Here is a 22,800-nt window from a genome sequence, read left to right on the forward strand (position 1 = left end):
TTGGAGCATCCATACAGCAGAGTTGATAAAGTGCAAACCCATAAATAAATAAATACCCCCCTAAGTAACCCAGTGTAAGCATTTGACCCAGTATTACATCAGTACAACAAAAAGCAGCATAGCAAATAGCAGCATAAGTTCAAGTTCAAGCATAAGTTCATCAATGTTGATAAAGTGCAGAGCAGGGACATTCAGACAGATACCCGAGTATTGTGACATTGTATAAACAGTGCAAAAAAACAGATCAGTGCCATTATAATGTTATAGTCTTGGGGGGGGGGGGGGGGGGGGGGATCAGGGAAGAGAGAGTAGTGACAACTGCAACAATGCAAACCAGTTCAATGATATTAATTGGTGGATGTGGTTGTGGCAGAGTTCAGTAGCCTCACAGCTTGTGGATACAGGCTATTGGCCAGTCTGGATGTTCTGGCCTGTATGGACCTGTATCTTCTCCCTGAGGGCAGCAGGTGAAAGAGGTGATGAGCAGGGTGGTGCTGATCCCGCAGGATGTTGCGCACTCTTCTCAGACAGCGAGTGGAGTAGATGGTGCTGATCTCTGGGAGAGTCGTTCCAATGATTCTCCCGGCAGCTTTCACCACCCGCTGAAGTGCCTGCTGGTCGGCCTTAGTGCAGCTGGAGAACCACACTAGAAATCCATGTGTCAGCACACTACTGATGGCACAGTTGTAAAAGTTCACCATCAGAGGTCTGGGAATATTAGCGCTCCTCAGCTTCCTCAGGTAATAGAGCTGCTGTTGTGCTTTTCCCACGGCTGTGGAAATGTGAGTACCCCAGGACAGGTCCTCAGTCACTGTTATCCCCAGGAACTTAAAACTCCTCACCCTCTCTACCACATCGTTGCCTATGGAGAGAGGTAGGTGGTCAATGTGTCCTTTCCTGTGAAAGTCCACAACTATCTCCTTGGTCTTCTTGGTGTTTAAGGCTAAGTTATTGTTGTGGCACCATGACTCCAGATGTTGTACCTCTCTCCTGTAGTTTGTCTCATCATCGTTAGTAATAAGTCCGAGAACCGTGGTGTCGTCAGCGAATTTGACGATGAGATTGGACGAGGATGAGGCAGAGCAGTCATGTGTAAACAGAGTGTAGAGCTCAGCACACACCCTTGAGGGGCCCCGGTGTTAATGACAAGGGTGGAGGAGGTGTTCTTGCCCACTAACACACTGTGTGCGATTTATTAGAAAGTCCACAATCCAATTGCACAGGGTGGTGTTGAGTCCCAGCTGGTGGAGTTTGGACCGGAGTTTGAACGGCCAGATGGTATTAAAAGCCGAACTATAGTCCACAGAGGAGCCGTGCATAGGTGTTCTTATGCTCCAGGTGCTCCAGCAGTGTGTGCAGCACCGTGGCAATGGCGTCCTCAGTTGACCAGTTCTCTCTGTAGGCAAATTGGTGTGGATCCAGTGTTGGTGGTAAAGCGGCTTTGATGTGTTTAATGACCAGTCTCTCCAGGCATTTGGCGGGAATGGAGGTGAGTGCCATAGGTCTGTAGTCGTTAAGACATGTGACATTGGACTGTTTTGGGAGAGGGACAATGGTGGCTGCTTTGAAACAGGCTGGAACCAGAGAACAGGACAGCGAGGTGTTAAAGATGGAGGTGAAGACGTCCGCCAGCTCCGCAGCACAGTCCTTAAGCACCCGGCACAGCACTCCATCTGGTTCAGCCGCCTTCCTGGTGTTAATGCTGCGGAACACACATCTCACCTCATGCGTGCTCAGGACTGGAGCAGGGTCGGTCGAGGGGAGGGGGGGCAGGGCAGGATCGGTATTGTCCCTATCAAAACGGGCGTAAAAGAGGTTTAAATCCTCAGCCAAGGTGGGACTGTCAGCTAAGGGTGGTGGTGTTTTCCTCTTATAGTCTGTAATGGCCCTGATGCCCTCCCAGACCTGCCTTGGGTTTGTGGTGATGTCAAACCTGGCCTCAATATGCCTCCTGTGATGGTGTTTGGCAGTATTGATGCCTCTCTTCAGGTTGGCCCTGGCAGCACTGTATGCGTCCTGGTCCCCAGAGTGAAACGCAGAGTCTCTAGCTCAGATAAGCTGTTTTACTCCATGTGTCATCCATGGTGGTGTATTAGGGAACACACGGAATTGCCTCCAGCAGGTGACATTGTCCACACAGAAGCAGATGTAATCTAAAACAGTGAAGGTGTAATTGTCCAGTGAAACACGATTGTCAGTGTCCTACTCTTTGAATACATCCCAGTCTGTGTGGTGGAAACAATCCTGGAGCATAGGAACTGCGTCCACCGGCCATGTTCTCACAGTTTTGGTTGTGATCCCAGCGCTCTTGATCTTAGGTGTATACCATGGGTGTAGCAGAAGAGAGAGGGGGTCTGACAGACCCAGGTGGGGGTAGGCCTGGGCCTTGTATACTGCTACATTAGTATACACCTGGTCCAAAGTTCTATCTCCTCTAGTAGCACACTTCACATGTCGGTGGAAATTGTGAAGCACTGATTTTAAATCCGCGTGATTAAAGTCCCCAGCTGCAATAAAAACACTGTCCGGATGTGCTACTAGGCTATTGATGCTGCCGCTCACTTGTGCTAACGCTAGCTTAGCATTAGCGTCCAGTGGAATGTAAACAGCACAGATGTAAACAACAGCGAATTCCCGCGGGAGATAGAATGGACGGCACTTTAACAGCAACACTTCTGCCTCTGGACTACACAGCTTGTCCACCACAGTGATGTTTGTGCACCAGGAGTTGTTGATATAAATGCACAGTCCCCCGCCGGTCTTCTTACCAGAGTCTGCAGTCCTGTCGGCTTGGTAGGCGGTGCGGTCTGCTAGCTCAATAGCCGCATCTGGGATGGAGCTGTCCAGCCAGGTCTCGGAAAAGATCAAACACGAATAGTGGTTTAAAATCCTTCGTGTAGCCATCTGCAGTCGTATCTCGTCCAGTTTATGACGGATTGAACGAGCGTTAGAGAGGAAGATGGTCGGGAGCGGTGGTTTGAAGGGGCTAGCCTTTAGCCTAGCCCAGGCGCCCCCCCCCCCCGCTTGCCTCTCTTCTGCCTCCGCTCACAGCGCCTCCTCCTCCGGCCTGCTGCTGCGGGTGTCCCCAGGAGTGGTTTAACGATCTCCGGGGGGATCAGATACTCCACGGACAGCTGATATTCTCCGCTCAGTTGTAAAAGTTCGTTTCTGCTGTACTGAAACGTGCAAAGACTGTGTGAAATGATACACAGCACCACCAACAAAGTGTAAAAGTAGTAGGAGCTCCGAGCCGCTGCGTCTGTGCGCGGCGCCATGTTCGCCGTTATGTTCACTGTGTTTCAGGCAAACACAGCACTTTTCACTGATGCCACTACATTGCTTTTTGGTCCATAGAGAGTCTTCAGTCCAGCGACTAATCCACGGTAGTCCTTCCTGTCTGCCAGTTCCTGTAGTTCCTCAGCTTTCTTGCACCACCATCTGTCTTTCACAGCTCTGATTTCTCATTTGTAGGGACAGCGGCCATGCCCGTAGCCATAGCAACCATCTTCCCCCCCCCTTTCACAAGCAGTTTGGAACACACCTCGACGCCATGTTCCATCTCCGCCCCTTCCTCTGACTCTTTGTAACGGTATTGGATACAGAGGATACCAGGTACAGTGACATCACAACTGCTTTAAATCAACGAGGGAAACGAAATCTCCCTCTCTCTGGCCATGGATGTCCCCTCTGGTGGACTCCACACATGAAAGAGAGACCGATGCATTTGGTGCTACAGAAGGACAGAGAACAAAGAACCAGCTATTGATACCGGACTTTAGCCAAAGTTCAATGTGCTTGACCTTCACAGAGTTGCAACGATAACTGAACCAGTTAATTACTGCCCTACACAGTGTTTCAAAGAAGAGAGACGACCGGAATTCCCTCTCATCTTTTCCAGCATTGACGAAATTATAAGCAAGACTCCTTCTAGATCATCGGGCGCCCAACGAGACGCTGAGGATCTCCAGCTGACGAGCTGCAGAAGGAGCAAAACCGCGTCTTTCCAGATCTGCGTTCCGCGCTGTCTCGGATCAGAAGGCTCACTTCAGTACCGTCTTCTTCCCGAATCGGAGAAGGCACACTTCCAATCGCTAATGAATAAGGCTGGCATCTGGAAAAAGTTGTTAGTTTTTACTTGTAGCTAGTTAACGTGAACAGTGTTGTTTATTTGAATTAATTTATGATTTAAATGTACGCATTTTGATTCACATGAAAGTCGGCCTTAGACCGTGTGTTGTTGATTTACTTTGTTTACTATTTGTGTTTAGCTAGATCAGGGGTGTCCAAACTGATCCATAAAGGGCCGTGTGGCTGCAGGTTTTCATTCCAGCCATGCAGCAGCACACCTGACTTGGCTCATTCAATCAACTGAACTGTCTTCACACAGTCCAATACTTGCAGCCACACCCACCCTTGATTAAAGGGTGGGTGTGTCAGTTGATTGAATAAGCCAAATCAGTTGTGCTGCTGCATGGCTGGAATGAAAACCTGCAGCCACACGGCCCTTTATGGATCAGTTTGGACACCCCTGAGCTAGATTGTGCATGCTGTCTCTCTCTTTTAACTCCGTTCATCGTACATTTCCCATACTGGGATTTCAGTAGAGTTTGGGTTTAAGGCCTAGCTGAGGCTAGTTAAACTACAGATTTCTTTGTCTTAACTTTTGCATGCTGTGCTGACCCTCCCCCTTTCTGGGTGCAGCAGCATTCCATTCTCGCGCACACACGAACAAGCAGCCTCCTTATCATAATTTTAACATCCGCTCGCTCGCAGTGTTACATACACTGTAACACTGACTATAGTTATTACTTCTGATCACCATTAGGGCCTTAATTATCATACACTACTGATTCTTATATGTATATATTTTGTATATATTGTACCATTTATACTGAATTATTCCTTGGCTGCTATTATTGCTATATCTGATCAGTATTAGTTCACTAATTCCTGTCAGCTATTTCAATAAATGGTATCTTTGGAATAAACTGTGTCCTGTTTATTGTTACAATATTCACTTAAGTGCCAACCTCCATCAAGAAAAGAACTCTAACTGCCTTCACCCATTTTGTTAATGAATTTATGAGACTGATTCCTTTTTAGATGAGACTGATTTGATTGATTTTAATAGTTTAGCTATAAACTATTAGATACTTGAATTAATGATTGATTAATTTATGAGACTTTATGAGAATTTATGAGAATTTCTGAGACTGATTTGATGAGACTGATTTGGTAAGCCCACTGCACCTACACATTGCACTTTCACATCCTTCTTTCGGAATTCTCTTTTAGATATAGGTTATAAATTTTGCATTTTTCTTCCAACAAAGCTTAGATAGAATCATTCCTGTTCTTGAAACCAGTCTGGAGTACTTTTCTTCTGCTATCCCTTGCAGAAGAAAAGTATCACTTGCAGTTGTGTACACATCCTCTTTCAGCCGTTGCCACATATCCAACATTTTCTGTGTCTTCTTGATCAGGGGCATTTTTCTGTAGAGCAGTTATAAGAGGTATTTTGAGTTTGCACGGTCTCATCAAACTTCAACTTGTCTATATCTAGTTTCTTATTTGTTGCGGAAGTTGCTCTCTTGCGTCTAGGAAATACAAGTCTGAGTCTCAACTTTGACCGGACCATATAGCAGTATGTTGAGCATTCAGGTCCTCGCATTACCTTTGTTGACAAAATCTCTTATGTTGGATCTGCGAGTCATGACAGTCAAGGAGATGCAAGTGTTTAGATCTTGGGTGGCACCAAGTCAAGTCATTTTTGTCTGGTTGGTGAAAGTAGGTATTAGTGATGCATAGATCACGTTGAGTACAAAAGTTGAGCATGAGTTCACCCAATAGTTTCTTCGTATGTTACGTGATCATTTCCTACTCTTGCACTGAAATCTCCCAGGAGCAGAAGCTTCTCTACTTAAGGTACCCTGTCTACCACATCAGCTAATTCATGACAGAAGGCTTCTTTTTCATCATCAGGATAGGTCATGGTAGGTGCATATCCCTTGATCAGGTTTAGGTAGCGATCATTCCTTGTCGGTGCACAAACTTATTATTCGTTCAAATATTCCAGCTGGTAGTGATGGCAGTTTGCCAGCTCTTATTCTAAATGGCAAAAACAAATGCATTTTTTCTTCTGTCCGTATTCCCACTCCAGAAGGTGGTGTATTCGCTCTCTTGCACTTGTCCTTAGCCTTCAAGCCTTGTCTCTTGGATTACAGCAATTGCTGATGTTGTAGTGATCTAGTTCCTTCACGATCAGAGTGGTTCTATACTCAGGTCTCTTATCATTGTCCAACATAGTGCGGACATTCCAAGACCCAACTATCAATCTCATATTAGTCTTTCTACCGCCATTATGGAGACCTGCTGGCCACGGTGAGCCAGCCAGGTAAGGACTGGGTAAGCTCTCTTTACACCCCACCTTTTCTAGGGGCTTCCCTTTCCAGGAAGTGCTCTCCCTAAATAGAGCTGCCTGGACACCTGCAATGCAGTTATGCAGAGCTTCAGCAAGGCTACAACCACCAAACGCAAGCTGCCTGTGTGTAAAGTTATTGCTAGCAACTTCCAGGTTTCAGACCTGCTGCTGTCGTCACATTTACTCAATCGCCACAGGGCTTTCCTATTCTCCTCTCCTAATAAAGCGCCTTGCACAGTAAGGTAAGGCAAATGATGTCGTGCCCCCATCGTGTTGTCTCTCCGGACCTCCAGACCTGACCCCAAGTGGTGCACAAAAAGCACCACAGACCTGACTGGTATGGAAGTTGCCCCGCAGTGACAACTGACTTGCCAAGTGATGCCATCCATTGGCCATTTCAGTGGCTCTTCCACATGACATCTGGTGGTGTGCCATTGACCCTGTTGGGTTCATCTGCCACATTGTACCAAAACGCACCCTACTGCCAGTGCCTTATTGGCGATGTACTATTTAATCCATAGCTGGAATCCAGGCAGGTGCTACCACTCCAGGTCAGAGCAGACCTGGGAGTAATGGTGATTAAATGGTAACCACTTTCCCCCCCCAATACTCAAGTCCTCCCGGATCGGAGACTCACCACCGGTTGCAATTTAAAGTCATACCCAAGACTAGGAATAACGGTATAAATGCATTATGGATAGAAATAGAGAATAGAATATGATAAAATTTTATTTTTATATATTAAGATAGAACATCGAGAACTGAACGCACGGTCACAGAACATAAAAAATAAGATGGACAATCAGAACAATAAAATAGAGTACATAAGAGAACAGGAGGGAATATGACAATAGAAAGCATTTTGAAAACATAGAAAAGAATATAAAATGCTACACATTCTTTTTAGTTTGTAGAAAGGAATAGACAGTCATGACAATACAACAAAATAGATTAAAATAAAGAAGGGAATATGACAATAGAATAGAAAGTATTATGAAGGTACAGAATAGAATACGACAAAATACTATACACATTCTATATAGACAGTTATGATATGACAATATAATACATTATGGGGGGAAGGAGTGGAATATGACAGTAGAACGGAGCAGAATAAAAAGCATTATGATTGTACAAAATAGAATGACAATGCACATATTCTGTATAGAATCGAATGACAAAATAAAATTATAACAACTGTACAGAAGAGAATCGAAAGCATTAGAACCATAGAGAATAGCATCAAAATACTAGACATTCTATCTAGAATAGAATAGTCAGCTATGACAATGCAATAGAACACAATTTAGGAGAAAAGAAGGGAAATTGTAGCCAGTACCCCACTGACAATCACCAAACCATTAGATTTTTTTTCCTGATGCTTTCCAGGCTTGTACAGCAACTTTTCAGTTGTTCACTTTGAGGGGCTTCTCCCTTCAGTCTCCTCTTCAGGATATTAAGTGCTGCTCAATTGGGTTAAGGTAGGTTGATTGTCAGTCTGAAATCTTGCAAATTTTTTTTTTTTAAACCCTGATGAAGTCTGTTGTGCCGCAGTGTGTTTTGGGTCACTGTCTTGCTGCACAATGAAAGAAAATCTCTTTGTACTTTTGTCCCAATTCAATTTCTTTGGAAATTGGCAGACAAAATGTTTCTGTAGACTTCTGAATTCATTCAGCTGCTACCATCCTGAGTTCCATAATCAATAAAAGATTAGGGAGTCTGTTCCACAGCGAGCCATGCAAGTCCAAGCCATTACATTACTTACACCATGCATCATTGAGCTCATATACTTTTATACAACACATACATACAAACCCCATTTCCAGAAAAAGTTTGGATATTTTTCAAAATGCAATTTTTAAAACAAAAAAACCCGATTTGTGAATGCACGTGAACCTTTATTTAACCGACAGCAGTAGTTTTACCAACCAACTTAATTGTATTTTGTAAATATAAATGAAGTTAGAATTTGATGACTGCAACTAGAGCTGAGCGATATGGCCTAAAAAAACAAAAAAAATCTTCGATTTTTTCACAAAAAAATCCAATTTTCGATTTTAATCGATTTTTCCCCCTACTAAAAATCAAACTACAGATGACAAAGAAATAGTTCAAAACAAGTTTTACCTTTATTTTGTTTTCAATTAAATTTCCCCTTTGGGGTTAAAGTGCAACCAGAAACCAAAAAGAAGCCAAAAAACAAGCTTGTAGATGAGATGGCAGACCATGCCATTGTAAACAGTGAGAACATACAGTAACTTTTAGAAAGCTTTCTCCAACATAGCTTAGTTTCAAACTGGCACTGACACAATGCACCCTCAAACTTAATAAAAAATAATAAATGCCCCCTCAAAAATATAAATAAATAAGAAATAAAATTGTGTCCTTTTCGATAAATCTGACAAAATAGGGGAAAAAATCCCGACTTTTCCACCGCATGTATGGGCACCATGTCTTTTGCAATAAACATCACGATAGCATCTGTGATTGCCTTCCACCGTGCCCCATTCTTATCATAATGCACACAGTTCGAAAATGTGTCAGGGACGGTTGCTTGCTTTACTTTGGATGGTGTGCTAGTGCTGCGGCTGTTTTCATTCCGCTGGGAGCAGCACTTCTCCCACTCCGCTGCATGCTTCTGTTTAAGGTGTTGGAATAAATTCGTCGTGCTGTTTCCTTTGGAAGCAACCGTTTTCAAACACACCTTACAATGAGGACTTGTTTGGTTTGCGTCCGACACCGCAAAACCGAACCAATTCCAGATCATGGAAGAAGTTACTCCTTTCTTGGGCACAAGTTGCGGCTTTCCCCCAATCGCTGCCATGTTGTTTGTGTGTGTGTCTATGGCAGGGGTGTCCAAACTGATCCATAAAGGGCCGTGTGGCTGCAGGTTTTCATTCCAGCCATGCAGCAGCACACCTGACTTGGCTCATTCAATCAACTGAACTGTATTCACATAGTCAAATACTTGCAGCCACACCCACCCTTGATTAAAGGGTGGGTGTGTCAGTTGATTGAATAAGCCAAATCAGGGTGCTGCTGCATGGCTGGAATGAAAACCTGCAGCCACACGGCCCTTTATGGATCAGTTTGGACACCCCTGGTCTATGGCAAGCGCACGGGAGGAGGGCTATAGTGTCAGTGCCCGATCCATCCTTGCTGCCCGATCCGTTCTACACATGCGCAGAGGGGAGTATCAGTGGCGGAAGTTAAAACTGAGAGAAAACCGATTTTCATAAAAACACATCGTCTTTAACTGTAAATTCGAATTAATCGATAAAATCGATTTATCGCCCAGCTCCAACTGCAACACACTCAAAAGTTGGGACAGAGACATCATCATCCTTGTGTTATATTACCTTTCCTTTAATAACACTTTTTAAATCGTATGGGATCTGAGGATACTAACTGTTGCAGTTTTGCAATTGGACTTTTTCGATTCTTGATTGCTCCAGTCTGTGGTCACCATTGTCTGATTCTCCTCTTCATGATGTGCCATACATTCTCAGTAGGAGACAGAGCTGGGCTGGCAGCAGGCCAGTCAAGTACATGCACACTGTCAACCCACGTTGTTGTAGCCTGTGCAGAATTAGGCCTGGCATTATCCTGATGAAATAAGCATGGACTTCTTGGGAAGAGAAGTCACCTTGATGACATATGTGTCTCTAAAATCCCAATGTACACCTCCGCATGAATGGCACCTTCACACAGATGCAACTCACCCATGCTGTGGGCACTGATGCACCCCCATACCACCACAGATGCTAGCTTTTGCACCTTGCTTTGATAAACTGGATGGTCGTGTTCACCTTTACCCTAGAGAACGCTACGTCCGGTTCTGAAAAAGCTGAAATGTGGGCCACAGCACATGTTTCCACCGTCTTTCAGTCCACCTGACACAGGTTCGGGCCCAGAGAAATCGGTGGTGTTTCCGCGTAGTATTGATGAATGGCTTTCTTCTTGCATAATACAGTTTCAGGTTCTATATCTGGATGCAGCAGCGAACTGTCTTAAGTGACAAATGGTTTTCTGAAGTACTCCCAAGCCGATGTGGCTATTTTGGTTACGTTAGCATGACTGTTTCTCAGGCAGTGCCACCTGAGGGCTTGAAGGTCATGCATATTCAACAGTAGTTTGTGACCTTGCCGTTTATGCACCGAGATGTCTCCGAATTCCCTGAATCTTTTTACACCCTTATGTACTATAGACTTTCAAAAACCTAAATTCTCTGCAATCTTACATTGAGAAATATTCTTTTTTTAATTGGCCAATTCTCTTATGAATTCTGGCACGAAGGGGTGAGCCACCGACCCATACTTGCTTGCAAAGACTGAGCCTTTGGTCCATGCTCCTTTTATACCCAAATCATGATACCCTCACCTGTTACCAATTAACCTGCTTATTATGGAATCTTCCAAAATGGTGTTTCTTGAATATCCTATGAACCTTTCAGTATTTTGCCTCTGCCCCAACTTTTTTCTGTGTGGTGCAGGCATCAACTTCTAACTCTCTTTATATTTACAAAACCAAAATCACATGAATTAACAAATAGATTTTAGGTTTTTTTTTTACATTTTGGAAAATATCCCAGCTTTTCTGGAAATGAGGTTTATGTGTATGTAGCACGTGTTTGTTTATATGAATGTTGTAGCAAAAATCAAGACATATCAGACCAGGAAACATTTTTCCAGTCTTACACTGTCCAATTTTGGTGAGCCTGTGTAAACTGTAGCTTCAGTTTCCTGTTCTTAGCTGACAGGAGTGGTACCCGGTGTGGTCTTCTGCTGCTATAGCCCATCTGCTTCAAGATTCAACATGTTAGGGATGGTCTTCTGCATACCTTGGTTGTAACAAGTAGTTATTTGAGTTACTGTTGCCTTTCTATCATCTCGAACCAGTCTGGCCATTCTCCTCGGACATCAACAAGGCATTTTTTCCTGGACAATTCTTTGTAAATCCAAGAAATGGCTGGATGTGAAAATCCCAGTAAATCAGTAGTTTCTGAAATACTCAGACCAGCCCGTCTAGCACCAACAACCATGCCATGTTCAAAGTGACTTAAAAAAAAAAATCTTTCTTCCCCATTCTGACACTCGGTTTGAACTTTAGCAGGTCGTCTTGACCATATCGACATGCTTAAATGCACTGACCTGATGCCATGTGATTGCCCAATTAGATATTTGTGTTAAGCAGTTGAACCTAATAAAGTGGCTGGTGTGTGTGTAATAAATCAATATTTCTCTCACACACACACACACACACACACACACACACACACACACGGGGTGTTGGGAGGTGCCTCCAAACTTTTGCCTGGTAATGTATGGACTGGACACTCATGGTCAATTTTACATATACTCATCATGCCATAGCAATACTGGATTTTCAATTACTTCTTTGAACTGTTCTTTTTCAAAAGGAAGAAAATCTGTTACACAACACATATGTGATGTTTTAAAAGCCTTTTTCTGAATTTTGATATTGCTTTGATAATTCCCTGGTGTTTAAGTACACTACGTGGCTAAACGTTCTTATCACAATTCTCACGATCATACGTGCAGGTCGAACATCTCATTCAATAGTTTGTCCCCTTCTTCTGCTACAACTTCTCAGCGCGCAGTCTGCGTTCCAGTTCATCCCAAAGATGTTCAGTAGGGTTCAGGTCAGGGCTCTGTGCAGACCACTTGAATCAGTTCCTCCAAACCAATCTTGACAAACCACATCTTCATGGACCTCAGTTTGTGCACAGGGCATAGTCATGTTGGAACAAGTTTGGGCTAGGTCCCTTTTCCAGTGTGGAGGGAAATCTTAAAGCTATACTGTAGCATACAAAAGCATTCTAGACAACTGTGTGCTTCCTACTTCATGGCAACAGTTTGAGGAAGGCCTACATAAGGGTATGATGTCAGGTGTCCACATTTGGCCATATAGTGTATATTCAACAAACGGTGTCGCTAAACCTCAAATACTACAGACAAACATGTCTTCATCTTTGTGAGAAGAGCACAACCTCTTATGCATAACCCAGATGAGGATGTGATCATAAATAACTCGCTTCACACTACTCTGTGGCTGAAGGGACCTCAAAAGAAATGGCTGAATGTGACCACGGGAGAACCTGGCTCCAGGGCTAAAGGAAAGTTAAAACTTGAAAAGCAAATGTTAAACAAACCAAGGATGCGAACCAAAGAAGAGGCCATGGCCGAATAACACACCCTTTGTACAGTGATCTTGAATACATTGTGTGACATGCATGTGGGTCAGTTCAGGAGCATGATCTGCTCAAACTAATATCAAATATAGCCTACATTAAAACATGAACAGCCTTACCAAAATATCAGATTTGGTCAGAAAATCGTATTTTTTTACTAATTTTGCCTACTGTGTGAAGGCAGCCAACGTTACATTTCCATGTACTTAATTCAAAACAATTCCTACTGCATTCAAGAGTCAGTAACAGAAGAAGGATGAACACTTATTTGAGGCAACCAAGCCTTTCACACATTTAGTAAGTTGATGCAAAATTTCACCTCATCATTGCTAATGGGAACAGTGGGGTGTAGGAGGTTGCCAATCTCTCTCAGGGACTCAAAGCGCTCCATCTCCAGCCTCAGCCGCTCACTGTCGGTTTTCTGAATTGCTTCATCCACCAACACTCGAACCTTCTTAATCTGAGTCACAGTCAGTGTCTGTTAGGGACATAAAGACAGAAATGGACTGAATACCATTAGAGAGAGAGAGAGAGAGAGAGAGAGAGAGAGAGAGAGAGATTATGTACGGTACACACACACACACACACACACACACACACACACAGAGGTAGTTGAAAAAGTTTGTGAACCCTTTAGAATTCTCTATATTTCTACATACAGTGGTGCTTGAAAGTTTGTGAACCCTTTAGAATTTTCTATTATTTCTGCATAAATATGACCAAAAACATCATCAGATTTTCACACAAGTACTAAAAGTAGATGAAGAGAACCCAGTTAAACAAATGAGACAAAAATATTATACTTGGTCATTTCTTTATTGAGGAAAATGATCCAATATTACATACCTGTGAGTGGCAAAAGTAGGTAAACCTTTGCTTTCAGTATCTGGTGTGACCCCCTTGTGCAGCAATAACTGCAACAAAACGTTTCCGGTAATTGTTAATCAGTCCTGCACGCCGGATTGGAGGAATTTTAGCCCATTCCTCCATACAAAACAGCTTCAACTCTGGGATATTGGTGGGTTTCCTCACATGAACTGCCTGCTTCAGGTCCTTCCACAACATTTCGATTGGATCAAGGTCAGGACTTTGACTTGGCCATTCCAAAACATTAACTTTTATTCTTCTTTAACCATTCTTTGGTAGAACGACTTGTGTGCTTAGGGTCGTTGTCTTGCTGCATGACCCACCTTCTCTTGAGGTTCAGTTCATGGACAGATGTCCTGCCATTTTCCTTTAGAATTCGCTGGTATAATTCAGAATTCATTGTTCCATCAATGATGGCAAGCCGTCCTGGCCCAGATGCAGCAAAACAGGCCCAAACCATGATACTACCACCACCATGTTTCACAGATGGGATAAGGTTCTTATGCTGGAATGCAGTGTTTTCCATTCTCCAAACACAACGCTTCTCATTTAAACCAAAAAGTCCTATTTTGGTCTTATCAGTCCACAAAACATTTGTCCAGTAGCCTTCTGGCTTGTCCACATGATCTTTTAGCAAACTGCAAACGAGCAGCAAATGTTCTTTTTGGAGAGCAGTGGCTTTCTCCTTGCAACCTTGCCATGCACACCATTGTTGTTCAGTGTTCTCCTGATGGTAGACTCATGAACATTAGCCAATATGAGAGAGGCCTTCAGTTGCTTAGAAGTTACCCTGGGGTCCTTTGTGACCTTGCAGACTATTACATGCCTTGCTCTTCGAGTGATCTTTGTTGGACGACCACTCCTGGGGAGGGTAACAATGGTCTTGAATTTCCTCCATTTGTACACCATCTGTCTAACTGGATTAGTCGAGTCCAAACTCGTTAGAGATGGTTTTGTAACCTTTTCCAGCCTGATGAGCATCAACATTGCTTTTTCCGAGGTCCTCAGAAATCTCCTTTGTTCGTGCCATGATACACTTCCACAAACGTGTGTTGTGAAGATCAGACTTTGATAGATCCCTGCTCTTTAAATAAAACAGGGTGCCCACTCACACCTGATTGTCATCCCACTGATTGAAAACATCTGACTAATTTCACCTTCAAATTAACTGCTAATCCTAGAGGTTCACCTACTTTTGCCACTCACAGATGTGTAATATTGGATAATTTTCCTCAATAAATAAATGACCAAGTATAATATTTTGTCTCATTTGTTTAACTGGGCTCTCTTTATCTACTTTTAGGACTTGTGTGAAAATCTGATGATGTTTTAGGTCATCTTTATGTAGAAATATAAAAAATTCTAAAGGGTTCACAAACTTTCAAGCACCACTGTAAATATGACCTAAAACATCAGATTTTCACACAAGTCCTAAAAGTAGATAAAGAGAACCCAGTTAAACAAATGGATGTCACAAAGGACCCCAGGGTAACTTCTAAGCAACTGAAGGCCTCTCTCACATCAACATTAGCGAAATGTTCATGAATCCACCATCAGAACACTGAACAACAAATGGTGTGCATGGCAGGGTTGCAAGGAGAAAGCCACTGCTCTCCAAAAAGAACATTGCCGTTCATTTGCAGTTTGCTAAAAGATCATGTGGACAAGCCAGTAGGCTATTGGAAAAATGTTTTGTGGATGGATAAGACCAAAATAGAACTTTTTGGTTTAAATGAGAAGCGATATATTTGGAGAAAGGAAAACACTGCATTCCAGCATAAGAACCTTATCCCATCTGTGAAACATGGTGGTGGTAGTATCATGGTTTGGGCCTGTTTTGCTGCATCTGGGCCAGGACAGCTTGCCATCATTGATGGAACAATGAATTCTGAATTATACCAGCAAATCCTAAAGGAAAATGGCAGGACATCTGTCCATGAACTGAATCTCAAGAGAAGGTGGGTCATGCAGCAAGACAACGACCCTAAGCACACAAGTCATTCGACCAAAGAATGGTTAAAGAAGAATAAAAGTTAATGTTTTGGAATGGCCAAGTCAAAGTCCTGACGTTAATCCAATAGAAATGTTGTGGAAGGACCTGAAGCGAGCAGTTCATGTGAGGAAACCCAACAAACATCCCAGAGTTGAAGCTGTTCTGTACGGAGGAATGGGCTAAAATTCCTCCAAGCCGGTGTGCAGGACTGATCAACAGTTACCGGAAATGTTTAGTTGCAGTTATTGCTGCAGAAGGGGGTCACACCAGATACTGAAAGCAAAGGTTCATATGCTTTTGCCACTCACAGATATGTAATATTGGATCACTTTCCTCAATAAATAAAATGACCAAGTATAATATTTTTGTCTCATTTCTTTAATTGGGTTCTCTTTATCTACTTTTAGGACTTGTGTGAAAATCTGATGTTTTAGGTCATTTATGCAGAAATATAGAAAATTCTAAAAGGTTCACAAACTGTCAAGCACCACTGTGTATATGTGTTTTATTTATATAGAACAAAAAACCCATTACATAAGTACAGGAAGCATCTTTATAGTCTGATGACAGACACAGTATGTGAGCAGTTTATGTCTTTTTTTTGGGGGGGGGCATTTTGGTTACTTCTCAAGCACTACATTCTCTGTCCCTGTTCACTGGTCTGAATCAGAACAAAATTGATACTTTAAATTAAGCATACTTACACAAGCCAAAAAGAACACCCGCTGAGGAGAATGTACATGAAAGCAGGGATGAAAACCTACTTCTAAAGCCCTTCATTCTTTGATCAGAAATAGAATGACAAAAAAAGTTGAAAGATAAGATTGACTTTTATTATCCCACAAGGGGAAATTTGCATTGTTACAGCTGCAAAATATATAAAGAGAAAAAGATAGAACAGTGAAGCAGTAGTGCAAAAATATACAAAAAAGGATATAATTTAGAGATTAAAAAAAATTAACAAATTTGCATAAATTAAATGGTTTGCAGATATATAGTTAACATGAGTGTACTACAAAGGTAGTATTGCAATGTCTAAGTATTGCACAGGTATTACCACCAGTATTACCTAGATAGTATTGCACAAGTAAGTCGGTAGATTGCACAAGAGCCATTTTAACCATGTGTAGCTAGCAGTTTGCTGTAAAGTACTGATGTTGATAGTCAGTGCACACAGTATATGTTCAGAGGTGTTTCTAGGGATGTAGAAGTGATCTGGACAGTATTGTTCATTATTGTGAGGAGTGACTGGTGCTGTGCTTGGTGAGGTGCCAGTTGTACAGTCTCACAGCAGTAGGGAGGAAGGAGCTGCTGTATCTCTCCTTAACACACCACAGATGAAGGAGCCAGTCACTGAAGGAGCTGCCCAGTGCTGCTCCTGTCTCCTGCAATGGTTCGGAGATGTTCGCCATTAAAGATGACAACTTGGCCAACATCCTCCTCTCCCCCACTATATCCACTGAGTCCAGTGCACAGCCCAGGACAGATCCTGCCTTCCTAATCAGTTTTTTCCTCTCTGCTGTTGTGATACTGCTTCCCCAACAGACAACTCCATAGAATATGGCTGATGCCACCACAGAGTCATAAAAAGGAGTTCAGAAGTGGACCCTGTACTCCAAAGGCCCCGAGTCTCCTCAGCAGGTGGAGTTTGCTCTGGCTTTTCTTGTACAGGGCATGTGTGTGATCAGTCCAGTCTAGTTTATTGTTCAGATGAACACCCAGGGACTTGTAGCTCCTAACGATCTCAAGGTCCTTTACCTGAATGTTCAACGGGGTAGGTGAAGAGAACCTCGTCCTGTGGAAATCCACCACCAGTTCCTTGGTTTTACTTGTATTGATCTGGAGAGAGTTACATTGGCACCAGTCCACAAAGTTCCTTGTCAGTTCTCTGTACTCACCATCATTGCCATCTAGGATATAGCCCACAATAGCAGAGTCATCAGAGAACTTCCGTAGATGACAGATAGTTGTATTGTATCCAAAGTCCACAGTATAAAGTGTGAACAGAAATGGGGCCAGGACTGTCCCCTGTGGAGCCCCTGTGCTGCAAAGAATGGTGTCTGACACACAATCCTTCAGTCTCACATACCGTGGTCTGTTTGTGAGATAGTCCACGAGGTAAGATGATGGTCCACCCCACGCTCTCCATCTTACTCCTCAGAAGAGTCAGCTGGATGGTGTTGAAGGCACTGGATAGATGTGGTTGGAGTCTCATTGCATTGCTCCTGTGGGGGATGGCCCCGTGTGGACAGTTGAAGGTCACACTTGGAGGACGCTCTGGACACTTGCAGTAATGCTTTTATGGCTGAGGACTACAGTTGACTTTGGGACTGCAGTTGTCATGAACGGTTTTGCACTCAGGTTTCCATCAATGAAGAGTTTATAACATCAACGAAACTGACTTAATGTTAAAACTGTTAATCTTATAGTCATGTTGTCTGTTGTTGCCCAAATGAGGATGGATTCCCTTTTGAGTCTGGTTCCTCTCGAAGTTTCTTCCTCATGTCATCCGAGGGAGTTTTTCCTTGTCACTGTCGCCACAGGCTTGCTCACTGGGGATAGATTAGGGATAAAATTAGCTCATGCTTCAAGTTGTTCAAATTCTGTGAAGCTGCTTTGCGACAATGTTTGTTGTTAAAAGCGCTATACAAATAAACTTGACTAGATCAACAAACATGATTCTAACAGTGCTTCCTGCCTTTTCAAGATGAGAGAGAGCGATCTATGAAGCAGGTAGATGACTGCATCTTCCACCCCGATGCCTGGCTGGCTGGTAGGCAAACTGTAGGGGATCCATAGCTGGCCCCACCAGTGTGCAGAGATGTGCCAGAACAAGTCTTTCCCGAGCCTTCATCAGGTGAGAGGTCAGTGTCACTGGTCTATATCCGTTAAACTCAGTGGGGTGTGCAGTTTTTGGTATCGGAACTACGCACGACGTCTTCCAAAGAACTGGCACTCTTTTCTGTTCCAGGTTCAAGTTGAAAATGTCCCGGACTATTCCACACAGCTGGTCAGCACAATGCCTCAGGAGCCCAGGGTTGATGCCATCAGGACCTGCAGCCTCTCTCACCTTCATCTTACTCAGTACCCTCTTGACTTGTCCTCTGTTGAAGGACAAAGAAGAACACAGCTGAGTGCTCGGTGTTACGCATGGAGATGTGAAGCACTGAGCTGGAGATATGATGGTGGAGGGGTGCTGAGAAGGTGAGGAGGAGGTCTGTGGGTTGGGTGACGATGACCAGGAACAGACAGTAGCAGTAACAATGGGCTGATCTGGGGGGAGGGCCGGTGCCTGATCAAATCTGTTCAAGAAGTTGTTCAGGTCGTTTGCCCATTGCAACTCACCTCCAAGCTGCCTATTTGACTCCTTAAGCCCTGAGATGGTTTTAAGGCCCCTCCAGACTCCACTCACATTGCTCTGCTGCAACTGGTCCTCCATTCTCCTCCTGTAGCGGTCTTTGCCTTCCCTGATCTTTCTTCTCAGCTCCTTCTGTACCCTTCTCAATTCCTCTCTGTTTCCTGATCTGAATACCCTCTTCTTCTCATTCAGGAGAGCCTTCAGCTCAGGAGTGACCCAGGGTACTGTTTTAGTGGGCACAGTGTTTTCCACACATGCCCCTTTTCCACCAAAGCAGTTCCAGGGCTGGTTCGGGGCCAGTGCTTAGTTTGGAACCGGGTTTTCTGTTTCCACTGACAAAGAACTGGCTCTGGGGCCAGAAAAACCGGTTCCAGGCTAGCACCAACTCTCTGCTGGGCCAGAGGAAAGAACCGCTTACGTCAGTGGGGGGGGGGGGGGGGGGGGGGGGGGGGGGGGGGAGTTGTTAAGACCAACAACAATAACAAGACCGCGAAAGATCGCCATTTTTAAGCGACGAGAAGCAGCAGCTGTACAAACACGAAGTCATCCATTATTATTGTTGATGTTGTTGCTGCTGCTTCTCCCGTGTTGTTTTTGCTTTGATATTCGCGCCAAGGTTTATGCAAATGTAGCGACGTAACTGATGTATACAGCGACGTAATGACGTGGCTCCGCTTAGCACTGCGAGCTATGGAAAAGCAAACTGGTTCTCAGCTGGCTCGCAAGTTCAACGAGTTGTGAACCAGCACCAGCCCCGAACCAGCCCTGGAACTGATTTGGTGGAAAAGGGGTAACAGAAATTTATGTAGTCCGTGATGCAGCTCATGAGGCTGTCAACGTCCTCATGGGGCTGTCAACATCCTCATGGGGCTCATGAAGAACATCCCAGTCTGTAGTGCCAAAGCAGTCCTTCAAAGCCTCATCAGTCCAGCTTTTCACCTGTTGTGTATTGACTAGATGTCTGTGAACAATAGGCCTGTAGACTGGCAGGAGATGCAGCAAGTTGTGATCAGATTTGCCGGGGGGGGGTGTACAATATGCTTCCTTGGTGTTGGCATAAAACAGATCCAGGTGTCTTATCTCTTGTGCTGCATGTTATGTACTGTCTGAAGTTGGGGAGAGTGGAGGACAGGGAAGCATGGTTAAAATCCCCAGAGATCAGGATGAAAGCCTGTGGATGCTGTGTCTGCAGTCCGCTTGCGACTGAGTGGTTGACATCACATGCCGCGTTCGCGTCGGGGGGGAATGCAAGCGATAACATGCGAGAATTCCCTTAGTAAATAATACGGCCTCATGCTAACGGCTAACAGTTCAATATCCTTACTGCAGATTTTCTCTTTAATAGTGATGTGTCCCGGGTTACACCATCTATCGTTGATAAACACAGCCAGTCCCCCTCCTTTCCTCTTACCGCTCTCCTTTGTCCTGTCTGCACGCCGAATTTGGAAGCCATCAAGCACGATGTTGGCTAACCGAGCTAACTTCGGATGCTATGTCTCTAAACAGCATCAGGCTACACTGCTGGTACTCCCGCTGGTGCTGAGTCAGTGCTGCTAACTCATCCATTTTATTGGGAAGAGATCTTACATTCCCCATGATAACAAATGAAAGGATGGGTTTGTAGCGTCTCTTTCTGGTACGACGTTCAGCACCAGCACGTTTTCCCCTTCTCCGCCTCCTTAATTCCCATGGTGTATCCGGAATCTCCTCGGGGATCACAGTGGTGTTACTGAGTGCAAGCAGCTGCTCCCTGGTGTAAACAATAGCCCCATGGCTGTGCGCCGGCTCCCCCGACGTGAGCGTGAACAGAAGTCCACAAACAAGCAGAAAAAACATGTTCCAAACATAGTTCGTGTAGTAAAATAAATAGTACTTAAAAGAAACCAAGTAAACTGTGAAAAACTTAAAAAGAACATTAAAAAAGGTTTATAAAAAAAAAACACAAGTAAGAATGAAAAGTAAGAGAGGAGCTGCTGTAACTGGTTGCCACTCTCGAGGGGCGCCGGAAGGACAACCCTATGCAAGTGTGCAGAGTAAAGTACAGAAATCAAATAGGCAGGTAGAAAACCGCTGCTGCTAAATGTGTGAATAAGTGGTAAATACTTAACATTAATACCCCATTTAAAAAAAAAATAAGATAAAAATTAAAAAAAAAAAAAAAATCACTGTGTACTGTATCCAGCATTTTTTATTATTCCTCCAATATTAGAGATGAAAGTGGAGCAAAAAAAAAAAAAAAAAAACTTGAACTTTTGAAAGTCAAACTAAGATTGGGGGGGGGAATTTGGATTGAAAATATTTTAATAACATAACATGCAAAACCCTGCATTCTAGTGCATTTTAGTACTTATTTTCACTAAAACAAATTATAACTTTTAAGCCTTTTTCTTTCATGCACATTAATGATTAACATGTCAAAAATAGCAAATTTAATTCCCCTAGTTAATGAGTAATTTTCAGGAGTGCATTTAGAAAACGCGGTGATTTTCCTGGCTACACAGTTAATTACTTTGAAAAAAATGAGACCGTAAACTCAGCAAAATCCCAAAACAGTACTGTTAAAAAGTAAAGGTCTGTTAGAGTTTCTAAAGTTTTCAGGTTTCAATGTTGGGGACATTGAGCCTTGTTTATCAATTTTTGAGTAGAGTTGTGCGTTTGCATAAGCTAAAGTGAACTAAAAATTTCCAATTCATATTTATGCGAGTTGAAGCCAATTGTTTACATTAGTTCGTATTGTCTGTAAATTTAAACACACCAATGAATACCACATTTCTCATGTAAATCAGGGGCGTAGCTAGAATTTTTCAAGGGGGGGGGGGGGGGGGGTGTGTCACACACTGACTGGCAGCCTGAGTACATTATGTAACAAAAAATAATTACCATTGCTAGTTTTAGGTAGCTTAGAAACCGGCTCTTCCATTATTGTTGTTTCTTCCACGTTTTCTTGATGTTGTGTTCTAGAAACGGCACTAAAATTTGGCTTCGAAACCACAAAATACAACTTTGATGGAAAAAAAATATATAATAAATTGCTTACCTCTCTTCACGTTGAAAGAAGGAGGAAAGTTTTGCTTATTTTGACATGGCGAATTATTAACATGAGGAAATACTTTTAATTTGCAACTAAAAAGACTGCAGCTACACCGGCAGCTTGAACATGCTTTCTAGTGCGATTGTGTTGCGCTTGCACAGAATGGTGTCAGTCCTGCGCGCCTTAGCACGCGCGCCTTAGCACATGCACCTGACGGCACGCCTTGGGCGCGGGCGTGCCTAACGAGCTCCAGCACGCGCGCCGTTAACAAAGAACACCTGTCTTTAATCAATGAACTATGTTTGGGCTATTTAAGGACTGCGCCCATGCAAGGACAATGCGAAGTATTATGCCGCGTCTAGGAACGTGAAAAATCCGAAAAATAAATTTCTCCATTCGGAAAACCGGAGATTTTCAAGAGTTTTGTCAAATATTCAGATTTCCGGGTAAATCCGGAAGACTTTCATCCTTGCAATATGAAGACTGGGATTAATATATTATATATATATAAATAAAAGAATCTAAACAAAGAATAATCACTGATATGATGCTTTGTGTATGAAAAGGTTTAACACTTGAGGAAGAAGACTTCAGAGATGCCCCTTTTCCACCAAAGCAGTTCCAGGGCTGGTTCGGGGCCAGTGCTTAGTTTGGAACCGGGTTTTCTGTTTCCACTGACAAAGAACTGGCTCTGGGGCCAGAAAAAACGGTTCCAGGCTAGCACCAACACTCTGCTGGGCCAGAGGAAAGAACCGCTTATGTCAGCGGGGGGGGCGGAGTTAAGACTAACAACAACAATTTTTCAAGGGGGGGGGGGGGGGGGTCTTTCACGGGAAAGATTGCCATTTTTAAGCGACGAGAAGCAGCAGCTGTACAAACGCGAAGTCATCCATTATTATTGTTGTTGTTGCTGCTGCTG

General features: G+C 43.5%; 1 protein-coding gene across 1 annotated transcript in view; it reads right to left on the bottom strand.

Moving 5' to 3' along the window:
- LOC132896470 (serine--tRNA ligase, cytoplasmic) overlaps positions 1 to 22,800 on the bottom strand; it is a 77,132-nt gene that overhangs the window by 25,152 nt on the left and 29,180 nt on the right. The window contains exon 4 of the mRNA XM_060937315.1: positions 12,952 to 13,110. Within this exon, the coding sequence (XP_060793298.1) occupies positions 12,952 to 13,110 (159 nt within the window). The remainder of the gene's footprint in view (positions 1 to 12,951; positions 13,111 to 22,800) is intronic.

Source organism: Neoarius graeffei, chromosome 13, assembly GCF_027579695.1.
Source record: "Neoarius graeffei isolate fNeoGra1 chromosome 13, fNeoGra1.pri, whole genome shotgun sequence".
NCBI classification, from domain to species: Eukaryota; Metazoa; Chordata; class Actinopteri; order Siluriformes; family Ariidae; genus Neoarius; species Neoarius graeffei.